The 14,112-nt window shown below is 36.2% G+C and overlaps 1 protein-coding gene across 9 annotated transcripts in view; it reads left to right on the forward strand.

Annotated features, from left to right (window-relative positions):
• Positions 1-14,112, forward strand: part of SP100 (SP100 nuclear antigen) — a 98,779-nt gene that overhangs the window by 64,118 nt on the left and 20,549 nt on the right. For 8 of the 9 annotated variants that reach the window (XM_077869165.1, XM_077869166.1, XM_077869170.1 and 5 more), the window contains one exon: positions 6,559-6,603. The exons of the other annotated variant lie outside the window; for it this stretch is intronic. In XM_077869165.1, the coding sequence (XP_077725291.1) occupies positions 6,559-6,603 (45 nt within the window). The remainder of the gene's footprint in view (positions 1-6,558; positions 6,604-14,112) is intronic. 9 annotated transcript variants of the gene reach the window in all.

Below are 14,112 nucleotides of genomic sequence, written 5' to 3' on the forward strand. Positions count from 1 at the left end.
ACAATATGCTAAGAATATACAACAGTGTAGAAAGCTTTCACAATGTGATACAAAGCTCAGTCACAGATATACATCCCAGTATTGAGAAACTGATATCTCTTTTAGTGATGGAAGAAATTTTAATGAAAAAAGGAAAAATGCTATGCTGAACAAGGAGACAAATCAACAAGCCAAAAAAAAATGTATGATACTATAAGCAAAAAACTCTGAAGACAGGTGCTTGGATACAATTCACAAAATAAAATCAGTTACTTGTCCAGTGCAGCCATGAATCTGCAGTATACATTTTGATATATAAATATTTTTTCAAAATATTTGTGAATATTTTTTGATATACAAATACTTTTAATTGCCCAATAAAGTCATTTGAATTCTTTTAGTCATTTTTCTTGATGTCCTTTTAAATGAATATCCCTCTTTTATTTTTCATGATTTTATATTTTATGGCAAAATTGCTTTATGGCCAGTTAGTTAAGTAGCAAAATGTTTGTAGTGAAAATGCTTATAGTAGAGATGCTTACTAAGCAACAACCTAACACCTACAGAAACATGCCATCTTATATGGGGTAGCCAGTGAGAGCCTTCCTGACAAACTGAAGCATAAGTAGATGTCAAATGAGGTGAAGGAAAAATCCATGGTGCAGAGGCTGAGAAGACCTCAGGGCAAAGGGTGAAGCAGGACACACGGGATCTTTTGAGGAGTGGCAAGGAGACTACTGGCTGGGGAGGTAAAGAGAGGTGAATGGCAAGTGGTTTCTAAGGTCATGCATACCTCATAGGCCATGATAAAAACTTTGGATTCTTGTCTCAGTAAGAGGAAAAGATTCTGGAGAGTTTTGAGCTAGGGAATGATATAATCTCATTAAGTTTTTAAAGGATTGCTCTGTAAGCCACATGGAGAATAAACTTTAGGAGGGTGGATGAGAGGTCAGTAATGACCTAGGCAAGGCTGCAGCTGGACTGGACTAAGCTGGTAGCAGTGCAGGTGTTCAGAAATAGACAGATTCTGAAAACACACACATGTAACACACCAGCACATCCATAAATGTGTATTTTATATGTTTTATTTATTTACAAATATATCATTTATATTATATACAAATATAAAAATATATGTAATAAAGAAATGTTCTTGTACAGATAAATAGAATATATACGATACAAATATGAACATGTCATATGTGGAAATACATAAACATTATAAATTATAAATAAAATATATGCAGACTATGACAATTATATATACTTAAATATATAATATAAAACATTTCAAAAATTATATAATATAAAATATGTAAATACATATACATAAACTGTAAAAATATTATATACATTTATACAATACATAGATATATATAAGTAATACATAAAGTTATAAAACTACATTTTATACATATAAATATACACATATAGTTTATATAGTATACATAAAAATATATAGTATTTTGTGTATAGCACTGTAGTATAATATATACTTTATATACACATAAGTATGCAATGTGTTATTTATAGTATACAAATATATATACATATATATGTATATATAAAACACCCCAATATTTCTGGCCATCTGGAAGGCCACACACAGGTCTAGGGAAGTACATATACCAGGGCTGGGTATTAGGAAAGACCTAATAAAGCCCTCACCTCTCACCTCTCCCTAACCAGAAGGGTCTGTGCAAGCAGGAAGTGACAGCGATGGTGGAATTGTAAACTGCCCAGCTGTGCATTGAAGGCATGTATCAACACAGGCTTTTATAGCCCCCTGGCAAATACTGGGAGACTTATCAGTCCTAGATATTTAGGGAAATCTCTTTCTAGTCATTAACTGACCACTAAACTGAGCTGGACCTTCAGGGGCCACATAGCAAAATACACAGACTTTACAGAATTAGTTCAGGAAAAAAAAAAAAAACAACACTAAATAAAGAACAACAACCAACAGGAATAACAACCAGCAGCAATAGCTACAAACTTTGGGGAAATGGGGATATCCAATCTCCAGAGTTATCACGTATTATTTAAGATGTTAGGTTTTTAAGAAAAAAATTACTTGACATGCCAAAAACAAAAAAAAAAGCAACAAACTATGGCTCTATACTCAGGAAACATAGAAACTGTACCTAAGGAAGACCATACACTGGAATTACTAGACAAAGACTTTAAATCAGCTATTTAATTTTTTTTAAGATCTTATTTTTCATTTATTTGAGAGAGACAGAGAACGCAAGCGGGGGTGGGGAGGGGCAGAGAGACAGGAAGAAGCAGGCTCCCCACTGAGCAGGGATCCTGATGTGGGGCTGGACCCCAGAACCCTGAGATTATCATCTGAGCTGAAAGCATACACTTAAAGGACTGAACCAGCCAGGCACCTCATAAATCAGCTATTTAAAATATGTTTAATAAAGCCACGTGTAAAGAAGTAGGAAAATTGATTTCTCACCAAACAGCAAGTATCAACAAAGAAATAGAAATGATTAAAAAAAGGACCAAATATAAATTCTAAGATTAAAAAGTACAATATTTGAGGGAATAAAGAGAAAAGTACAATATTTGAAATAAAAACAATGAAAAAAAAGTGGATGGATTCTGAAAACACATTGCTTGCATACTCATACATGCATATCCACATATATGTACATATACAGCCAGTTTTCATTATTCAGAGTAGATATGTTCTATAAAGTCACCCCCAAACACAGAATTTGCTAATACTGAATCATTGCTTCTATTTTTTTATTATTTTTTTTATTTTATATTGGTGTTCAATTTGCCAGTATATAGGAACCATCGCTTCTAGAAGAAGTACAGGGTTATGCTCCTGTGAGCCTCTGGCTGCAGCATACCAACCAATACATACCTTTGTATTTTTCTGAGTGTTTCTAGTTAAAGATACTGTATTTAATATATGTGTTAATTCATCAATGTTGAACTCATCACCAACGGCACTAGAACGCTTGCCTGAATGTTTATCTAACACAGAGATTTTCTCCATAAAGCACATCACAACCTTTTTATGCTTAGGAACATGAGATAGCACCTCAGCACCACTACCATTTTCAACAACAAATTCACCAAAAAAAAGCACTAAATAAATGGCAAAAGGACACTTGTGTCCTTTTCCACGAGAGTGGAAGCAAGAAGGTGGAACATCCCCTTGTTCCACCGTAGCTGAGAATGTGTGCCATCAGCCACTCAAATGATTCACTGCTTGCCCACGTCCATGAATGACCATGAAAGTGCCACGAAGATGGATTTGGGGGTTAAAGAGAAATTTTAGCAAGTGGGTGAATTCACAAATATGGAATCCATGAATAATGAAGACTGACTGTATGCATGGATTTTCTTCATCCTTTTAAAATTAGTGTTTTTTCTAAATTAGAGAATGTATAGGTTCTTGTAGGAGATAGTTTCGTTATTGTTATTTGCTAGATAGTCTGCAATTTGGATTTATATTTCCTCTTTGACCCAAGAATGTTTAAGAAAGCCTGGAAAGAAATGTACATTCTCTATTTTAGGACATGGAGTTAAATATGAATTAATCGTAACAACCTTGTTAAGTGTATTATTTGGGCCTCCTCATTTTGTGCACTTGACCTCTTATTGACTGAGGGAGGTAAAAATAAAGTTGCTGCTAGGAGTAGTTGCTACCTATTTTTCATTATAGTAGGATGTCTCCAGTAATTTCTACTGGCTTAAAACTTTTTGCCCTGAATTATATATTTCCTTAAATATTCAGATCATGACTCCCTGGTTTCTTTTTGTTGATGTATGCGGAATATACTTTTGCCTTTACATTTATTTTCAATAGTTATAAAATATCTTTTTCCATGAGTCTTGTGTATATGATAAAAGTTGGAGTTTACTCCGTAATTCAATCTCAAAATCTTTATTTAAATAAGTGAGTTAAATCCATTTACTTTTATTGATAGGACCAAAATGTATGGTCTTGTATCTGTCACACTCATTTATATTATATATTCTAGTGTCTTGGATATTAAAAATGTTAACACTCTGCATTCTGTCTTCTATGAATTTATGTGCATGTGTGTACTTCTGATAGTTAGGAAGATTCGATTTCTGTTCCCCTCATTACAGTTGAGCATGTGGCTACCCACCTAGACTCAACCTTTCAATCTTCCCCGTGGCTAGCCCTGACCTTGTGGCCAAGCTCTGGCCTATGGCCTCTGAGCTGAGGAAATGTGGGCTACTTCTGGGTCTCTACCTTAAAGAAATGAATGACTGAATTGTACTCATTTCTCATGTTTTCATTGGTTAGGAGTAAGTATATACTTCCGATATTTAGAAATGTTTGTATTTTTGTTCTCATGATTACTCTTAGAATTACTTTTATATACTCTCTCTTTAGGCAGTACTCACTGGTTTCCTACCCAAAAAATTGATAAATTTAGCATGTGCCTGATTCCTCAGTCCACTCTTTTCTCTCCCACCCAAGTTTAGCTCATTATATTACTTTTTTATTTTTGGTGTCAAATAGTTTTTTTTTTTTTTTCATTTCAATTCCAGTATAGTTAACACGCAGTGTTCTATTAGTTTCAGGTGTACAATTCAGTGATTCTACAATTCTATACATTACTCAGTGCTTATCATGATAAGAATTCTCTTAATCCCCTTTACCTATTTTACCCATCACCCCCACACACACGCACCTCCTTTTTGGCAGCCATCAGTTTGTTCACTGTAATTAAGAGTCTGTCGGTTTGTCTTTTTTCTCTTTTTTCTTTTTTTTTGGTTTGTCTTTTTTTTCTTTGTTCATTTGTTTTGTTTCTTAAATTCCGCAAATGATTGAAATCATATGGTATTTATCTTTACCTGATTTATTTCACTTAACATTATACTCTCTAGATCCATCATGATGTTATATTTATGTGTATCTTTTAGCTCTTAAATGTGCATGATATTACTCCCTGATTTGTCCAAATCATGTTTGCTGTGAGTCCAACAGACAATGATCTTGCTCTCCCCGCCCTTCCTCATGCATTTTTTTTTGTTATTGTATTGTTGGGGCATGTATGTTTAACATCCTGGTCTGTCACCTCACTCCCTGCCTTTTTTTTTTAAATATAACAAGGTGCTTTACAGATTTTATTTATTTATTCATGAGAGAACACAGAGAGACAGAGAGTCAGAGACACAGGCAGAGGGAGAAGCAGGCTCCATGCAGGGAGCCTGACACAGGACTCGATCCTGGGTCCCCAGGATCACACCCTGGACCAAAGGCAGCACTAAACCGCTGAGCTACCCAGGCTGCCCACTCCCTGCTTTTATTTGAATCCTTTTGCCAAAATTTTTCCAGTCTTGTCTCAGTTTGCTGAGGTGGATCCTTAGTTTTCCCAATAATTACTCATAGGAACGACATTCCCAGAATTTTCCTGTTCAAAAGCATTGTTTTATTTTTTATATGTGAAAAATATTTGACTCACTATTTCTAGAAGCATCTTGTAGGTTTTCCTCCACTTTCCTGTGGCATTAGGTATTACTGTAGAAAATTCTATAGCCAAAAAGATCCCCCTCCCTTGAAAATGACTTGACATTTTTGTCTAGACTGTCCATTCCATTCTTGCTTCATCTTTTTTTTTTTGAAGATTTTTATTTATTTATTCATGAGAGAGAGAGAGACATAGGCAGAGGGAGAAACAGACATCTTGCAGGAAGCCCGATGCAGGACTCGATCCCAGGACCCTCGGATCATGCTCTGAGCTAGAGACAGACGCTCAATCATTGAGCCACCCAAGCTCCCTCTTGATTTATCTTTAAAGTCCAGTAAATTTGCTGGAATATATCTCATGATTGACAGTTTGGAGTCAATTTTTATGCTATAGGGTGAAAATATATGTACTTATGTGTATATTCAATTTTTTGTTATATTTCAGGACATTTGTTCTCGAATTTATCTTAAAATGCTTCTATTATTCTGATTTTCTTTTAGGAAATCTCTTGATTTGTTCACTATCTTCCACTGATTATTTTCTTTCTAATCTTTCCTAATTGTTCTAAACTTCCTGGTTCCGTTTTTACAAATCCTTTACAAAGTCCTTCACTTTAATTTCTGAAACATCTAATCTCTTTTATCCTGTTCTAAATTTGTCTTCATTTTTCCAATGTTTTTTTCTACTTTGTAATTAACTTCTTGCTTTTATAAACATGGATTATAGTTTCAGCTTTTCAAGGCAAACCCCTAAATCCTAGGACATATACTTGTGATTTCTGAGATCTACTTTTCCTTGACCTTTCTGACACCCCCCTTCTTCTCTGTCAGCTCCTATCTGATTTCAGCAGCCTTTTGCATTTTCTTTATTGTGAATGAGAAAACCTCATGTAAATAGGTAAAAATATACTGTAAAGCAGCATAAATGTAGGTTGTTTTGTTGCTATTTTTTTTTTCGGTGTGATGACAACCAAGATGACATGTTGGTAGCTGGAAATTTAGCACTACAAAAGTAGAATGAAGACTTTAAAATACTTGAAGATTACTGACACGTAGGGGTTATAAATCTGTTTATAATTCTAAAGGATTATTTTCTTTTCTGTTTGAAGGAAAAAAGAGAAGACATATACATAAAAAAAACAATCTTCAAAAAGGTAAAAGTCTGAGAATTAACAGCTGTGCACTTACTGCAATCCTGATCTTCCTGCCAGACCCATCTTCGCTCCAACAGGCTTCATAAATAATGAATTGTTTAAAGTACAGGCTAAAGTGTACAAAGAGAACTCAAAATACAGTGGCTTAAACCATATAATTTATTTCTCTTCCGCCAAATAGTCCAGAAATGGAAGGAAGAAACTGCCTTCTGCAACACATGATTTCTTCCTCTTTGTCCAAAAAAGCTAGTCTGGTTGCCATTGTCTCCCAACCAGTGGGAATGGGGAAAGTGAACAGGAAAATCACCTATGGACTTCTTTTAATGGAAAGATTCAGAGTCTTCTGTTCACATCCTATTGCCAAAACTTGGTCACATGACCAGAGCTAGCTGCTAGTGAGGCCAAGAAATATAATCTGTAGTGAGGCAGCCTTGGGTTCAGCTGTAACTCTATTCCTATGGAAGAAAGAGGATTGTGCGGAATGAATAGCAATCTGCCTACTTACCTTTCACGTTTTTATCCAAAGTCACTGACTTCCTCATATCTGGAGGAAAATTCAGACGCTATTGGTTCAAACCTGGCCTCTTGTCACCTAAGACTTTTGGCAAGAATAGGAGCTGGGACCTGCACGGAGCCACATGGCCAGAGACAAGCTAGCCCTGAATGGGAAATGAGGGACCAGGAGAAAATGTTAGAAAGGTTTGTTATAACTAATGAACACAACCCTCAACAAAACAAGGAGAAACAGACAGAAGGAACTTGAATTAATCAAACAGAAGCTAGAGTCCTTGTATCACATCGGATCTAAGCCTGGGAGATAGCTATTGAAGCCAGACTCAAGCAGAGCATGCGCCATATGGTGTCCTTGCAACAGAAGAAGAAAAAGATGATTCTTCACTCTCTGCACCCAGTTCTGCAATTATTTATTTCCACTGTGTTCCTCCTTTTCTTCCTCCTCTTTGTCTCTTTTCTTTTCCCCTTACTCTCCCATTCTACTTGTTCCTCATGTAGAGTTTCTTTCTTTTTGTTCATTCTTTAACATCCTATGGTATAAAATACTGCTACTAAGTTTATATGGCACTCAGAAGTGGCAGGACTCTTTCTTGCGGCATCAAAACATAGGTGGATACATTTCCTTTCCATTTCTTCTGATTATTTCTGTCATCTCATCATTTTATACACACACACACACACACACACACACACACACATATAACTGAGGTCCTCTCGTATTTTACATATGCATTGCATACATATATTTATGTAAATAATATAAATAAAATTTAAACATATAAATATATACATGTATTTCTAGCAGCTCTATCATTTTATCTCCATATTTGCCTGTATCATCTTAGTTATTTCTTAGGTTGCACTTCCCTAGGTCCAAGATTTTGTTCCTCTGAGTTTTTGTGAAACCTTTGTTAAAATGTTGAAATTGGTAATTTTTTGTTTTGTTTTGTTTTGAAATTGGTAATTGAAGCACAAATCACTTTGCTCCTTCTACTTCCTTTTCAAAACTTCCCTCTGAAACAGTTCCCTTCCTGCCCCAAGATGAAGTCTTAGGTAAGCCCCAGAGCTGTGCTAGTCCCTTTTGGCAGCACTGATAAACTCATCCAATGTTAAAAGCCTGAGCTGAAAAAAAATAATTAAAAATAATTTAAAAAATAAAAGCCTGAGCTGACATAATATCACAACTGGAAAACATGTAGTGAGGAAGTTGGATGAGACCAGCTTGTTCTTTTTTTTTTTTTTTTTTTTTTTTATTTATTTATGATAGTCACACAGAGAGAGAGAGAGGCAGAGACACAGGCAGAGACAGAAGCAGGCTCCATGCACCGGGAGCCCGACGTGGGATTCGATCCCCGGTCTCCAAAATCACGCCCTGGGCCAAAGGCGGGCGCCAAACCGCTGCGCCACCCAGGGATCCCCAGCTTGCTCTCTTATCCACACTCTTGTCTAACCCTATTCAGTATCTGTGCTTTTAGCTAATTCAAGGGGGAGAGAAGGAAGTAAGGAGTAGGAATAGGCCTCTTATGGGCTATGTCCTTCGTGTCTCCCAGATATGGAAGATGCATAAGCCATGTTTGTGGGTTCTTTAAAGAACCCCTCTTTAGAAAGAATCTCCCCATGGAAGTTCCTCTAATGCAGGAGTTCCAGCTGATTGCCTACCACTTCCCCCTTATGGGAAGCCACACCCCTCCTGGGGTCATTTCATCCATTCAAATCATCTTTCTGGACAGAATATCTTTCAAGAAAACTTCCTGAGCCCCTCCCTTCCCCAGAGAAGCTCATGAGAATCATGCCTTCTCACAGTTCGACTGTCAGTGGGCATGTAGCTGGTTCCTCATTCAGTCACCCTCTTAGGCTTGATTATACTCCCAATGATATAATTTTTATGCCTGTGACTTATTCTGTAACTGGAAGCCTGTCTCTCCCACTCTTCTCCACCCATTTTGCCCATACCCTACCTCCTCTCTGGCATCAGTTTGTACTCTAGATGTATGGATGTTTCTGCTTTTCATTTATTTGCTTATTCATTTGTTTTATTTTTTATATTTCACATATAAGTGGAATTATATGGTGTTTGTCTTTCTCTATCTGACCTATTTAGTTTAGCATAACACCTTCTTAGCCATCCATATTGTCACAAATGGCAGATCTTATCCTTTTTTGTGGCTGAGTAATATTCCACCACACACACACACACACACACACACATACACACACACACCAGCTTCTTTATCCATTCATCTATCAATGAACGCTTCAATTGCTTTCATATTTTGGCTATTGTAAATAATGCTACAGTAAGCACAGGAATGCATAAATCTTTTTGAATTAGTATTTTGTTTTCTTTGGGTAAATGCCCTATAGTGGAATTACTAGATCATATGGCATTTCTATTTTTAATTTTTTGAGGAACCTCCATACTATTTTCCACAGTGGCTTCACCAATTTACATTCCCACAATAGTGCTCAAGGGTGCTTTTTTTCTCCACATCTTCACCAACACTTTCTAGTTCTTATCCTTTTGATACTAGCCATTCTGATAGGTATAAGGTGATATCTCATTGTGGTTTGGATTTGCATTTCCATGATGATTAGTGATATTGAACATCTTTTCATTTGTCTGTTTTCTTTGGGAGAAAATGTCTATTCACATTCTCTACCCATTTTTAACCAATTTTTAAAATGTTGAATTGTTTAAGTTCTTTATATATTTTGGATATTTACCTCTTATTGGATATGACATTTCTGAATATTTTCTCTTATTCAGTAGGTTGCCTTTTCATTTTATTGATGTTTCCTTTCATTGTCCAAAAGTTTGTGGGTTGTTGTTTTTTTTTTTTTTTTTTGGTGTAGTCCCAATAGTTTATTTTGCTTTTATTTCCCTTGCCTGAGCAACCAGATCTAGAAAAATTTTTCTGAGGCTGATGTCAAAGAGATTACTGCCTGTGTTTTCTTCTAGGAATTTTATGTTTTCAGGTCTCAAATTTAGGTCTTTAATCCATTTTGAGTTTACTTGTGCATATAGTGTAAGAAAGTGGTCTGGTTTCTTTCCTTTGCATGTAGCTGTCCAGTTTTCCCGGAGCCATTTGTTGAAGAGACTGTCTTTTCTTCGTTGTATATTCTTTCCTCTTTTGTCATAAATTAATTGACCATATAAGCATGAGTTTATTTCTAGGCTCTCTATTCCATTCCACTGATCTGTATGTGTGTTTCTTTGCCAATACCATACTGTTTTGATTACTATAGCTTTGTGTAATATATTTTGAAATCTGGGAGTGTGATATCTCTAGCTTTGTTGTTCTTTCTCAAGATTGCTTTGGCTATTTGGGGTCTTTGTGGTTCCATACAAATTCTAGTATTATTTGTTCTATTTCTGTGAAAAATGTTGTTGGCATTTTCATAGAGATTGCATTAAATCTGTATATTGAGTTCTATGGACATTTTGACGTTTATTTATCCATGAGCGTGAAATATCTTTCCATTTGTTTGTGTCATCTTCAATTTCTTTCATCAATAGTCTTCATAATATTGGTCTTTCATCTCCTTGGTTAAGTTTATTCCTAGGAATTTTGTTATTTTTGTTACACATATAAGTGAAGTTGATTTCTTTTTTTTTACCCTTTTTTTGTATGTATATTTTTTATTGGAGTTCAACTTGCCAACATGTAGCATATCACCCAGTGATATCATCCTGTCAAGTGCCCCCCTCAGTGCCCATCACCCAGTCACCCCATCCTCCCACCTCTCCTCCCCTTCCACTACCCCTTGTTCATTTCCCAGAGTTAGGAGTCTCTCATGTTCTGTCTCCCGCTCTGATTTTTCCCACTCATTTTCTCTCCTTTCCCCTATAATCCCTTCAACTATTTTTTTATATTCCCCATATGAGTGAAACCATATAATGTTTGTCCTTCTCCGATTGACTTACTTCACTCAGCATAATACCCTCCAGTTCCATCCACGTTGAAGCAAATGGTTGGTATTTGTCATTTCTACTGGCTGAGTAATATTCCATTGTATGTATAGACCACATCTTCTTTATTCATTCATCTTTTGATGGACACCGAGAGGCTCCTTCCACAGTTCAGCTATTGTGGACATTGCTGCTAGAAACATTGGGTGCAGGTGTCTCGGCTTTTCACTACATCTGTATCTTTGGGGTAAATCCCCAGTAGTGCAATTGCTGGGTCACAGGGTAGCTCTATTTTTAACTCTTTGAGGAACAAACACAGTTTTCCAGAGTGGCTGCACCAGTTCACATTCCCACCAACAGTGCAAGAGGATTCCCCTTTCTCCACATCCTCTCCAACAAGTGTTATATCCTGTCTTGTTAATTTTCCCCATTCTCACTGGTGTGAGGTGGTATCTCTCTCTCGTTGAGGTTTTGATTTGTACTTCCCTGATGGCAAGTGACGGAGCATTTTCTCATGTGCTTGTTGGCCATGTCTATGTCTTCCTCTGTGAGATTTCTGTTCATGTCTTCTGCCCATTTCATGATTGGATTGTTTGTTTCTTGGGTGTTGAGTTTAATAAATTCTTTATAGATCTTGGATACTAGCCCTTTTTCTGATATGTCATTTACAAATATCTTCTCGCATTCTGTAGACTGTTTTTTGTTTTTTTTTTGGGGGGGGGTTTGTTTTTTTTTGTTTTTGCTGTGCAGAAGCTCTTTATCTTGATTAAGTCCCAAGAGTGCATTTTTGCTTTTGTTTCTCTTGCCTTCATAGATGTATCTTCTAAGAAGTTGCTGTGGCCAAGTTTAAAAAGGATGTGGCCTGTGTTCTCCTCTAGGATTTTGATTGATTTTTGTCTCACATTTAGTTCTTTCATCCATTTTGAGTTTATCTTTGTGTATGGTGTAAGAGAGTGGTCTAGTTTCATTTTTCTGCACGTAGCTGTCCAATTTTCCCAGAACCATTTATTGAAGAGACTGTCCTTTTTCCAGTGGATAGTCTTTCCTCCTTTGTTGAATATTAGTTGACCATAGAGTTGAGGGTCCATTTCTGGGTTCTCTATTCTCTTCCAATGACCTATGTGTCTGTCATGTCATCTGTGAAGAGGGAGAGTTTGACTTCTTCTTTGCCAATTTGAATGCCTTTTATTTCTTTTTGTTGCCTGATTGCTGAGGCTAGGACTTCCAGTACTATGTTGAATAGCAGTGGTGAGAGTGGACATCTCTGTTGTGTTCCTGATCTTAGGGGAAAGGCTCTCAGTTTTTCCCCTCTGAGAATGATATTTGCTGTGGACTTTTTGTAGATGGCTTTTAAGATGCTGAGGAATGTTCCCTCTGTCCCTACACTCTGAAGAGTTTTGATCAGGAATGGATGCTGTATTTTGTCAAATGCTTTCTCTGCATCTATTGAGATGATCATATGGTTCTTGTTTTTTCTCTTGTTGATGTGATCTATCACCTTGCTTGTTTTACAAGTGTTGAACCAGCCTTGCATCCCGGGGATAAATCCCACTCGGTCATGGTGAGTAATCTTCTTAATGTACTGTTGGATCCTATTGGCTAGTATCTTGTTGAGAATTTTTGCATCCGTGTTCATCAGGGATATTGGTCTATAAGTCTCCTTTTTGGTGGGGTCTTTGTCTGGTTTTGGAATTAAGGTGATGCTGGCCTCAGAACGGATTTGGAAGTATTCCATCTCTTTCTATCTTTTGGAACAGCTTTAGTAGAATAGGTGTTATTTCTTCTTTAAACGTTTGATATAATTCCCCTGGGAAGCCATCCGGCCCTGGACTTTTGTGTCTTGGGAGGTTTTTGATGACTGCTTCAATTTCCTCCCTAGTTATTGGCCTGTTCAGGTTTTCTATTTCTTCCTGTTCCAGTTTTGGTAATTTGTGGTTTTCCAGAAATGCATCCATATTTTTCTAGATTGCCTAATTTATTGGCATATAGCTGCTCATAATACGTTTTTAAAATCGTTTGTATTTCCTTGCTATTGGTTGTGATCTTTCCTCTTTCGTTGATGATTTTATTAATTTGAGTCTTTTTTCTTTTTAATAAGGTTGGATAATGGTGTTGCTTTCTTGATTTCTCTTTCTCTACTTCATTGTTAGTGTATAGAAATGCAATCAATGTCTATGTATTAATTTACAGCCTCTACTTTATTGAATTTATTTGTCCTTCTAATAGTTTTTCTGTGGAATCTTTAGGGCTTTCTATGGCTAGTATATGTCAACTGTAAATAATGGTAGTTTAACTTCTTCCTTACCAATCTGAATGCCTTCTATTTCTTTTTCTTGTCTGACTTCTGTGGCTAGGACTTCTAGTCCTATGTTGAACAGGAGAGGTGAGAGTGGACATCCTTCTCTTATTCCTGATCTTAAAAGAAATGTTCTCAGTTTTTCACCACTGAGTATGATATTCGCTGTAGGTTTTTCATATATGGCCTTTATTATGCAGAGGTATGTTTCCTATAGACTCACTTTGTTGAGAGTTTTTATCATAATGGATTGTTGAATTTTTCAAATGCATTTTCTGCTTCTTTTGAAATAATCACATGATTTTTATCCTTCATTCTGTTGATGTGGTGTGTCACATTGGTTGGATGGCGAATATTGAATCATCCTTGCATTTCTAGAATAAGTCCCACTTGATCATCATTAGTGATACTTCTAATGTACTGTTGAATGCAGTTTGCTAATATATTGTTAAGGATTTTTGTATCTATGTTCATCAGGGATAGTAGCCTGTAGGTCTCTTCCCTTTACTTACTTTCTTCTTCTTCTTCTTCTTCTTCTTCTTCTTCTCTCTCTCTTTTTTTTTTTTTTTTTTTTTTTTTTAGTCTTTGGTTTTGAGGGTAATGCTGGCCTCATAGACTATATCTGGAAGCTTTCCTTCCTCTTCTATTTTCTTGAAATAGTTTGAAAAGAACAGGCATTGACTCTTCTTTAAAAGTTTGGAAGAATTCACCTGTGAATCCATCTGGTCCTAGATTTTTGATTGTTGGGAGGTTTTTTGTTTTTGTTTTTTGTCAACTCAATTCCATTATT

The sequence above is a fragment of the Canis aureus genome, chromosome 24 (assembly GCF_053574225.1).
Source record: "Canis aureus isolate CA01 chromosome 24, VMU_Caureus_v.1.0, whole genome shotgun sequence".
Classification (NCBI taxonomy): domain Eukaryota; kingdom Metazoa; phylum Chordata; class Mammalia; order Carnivora; family Canidae; genus Canis; species Canis aureus.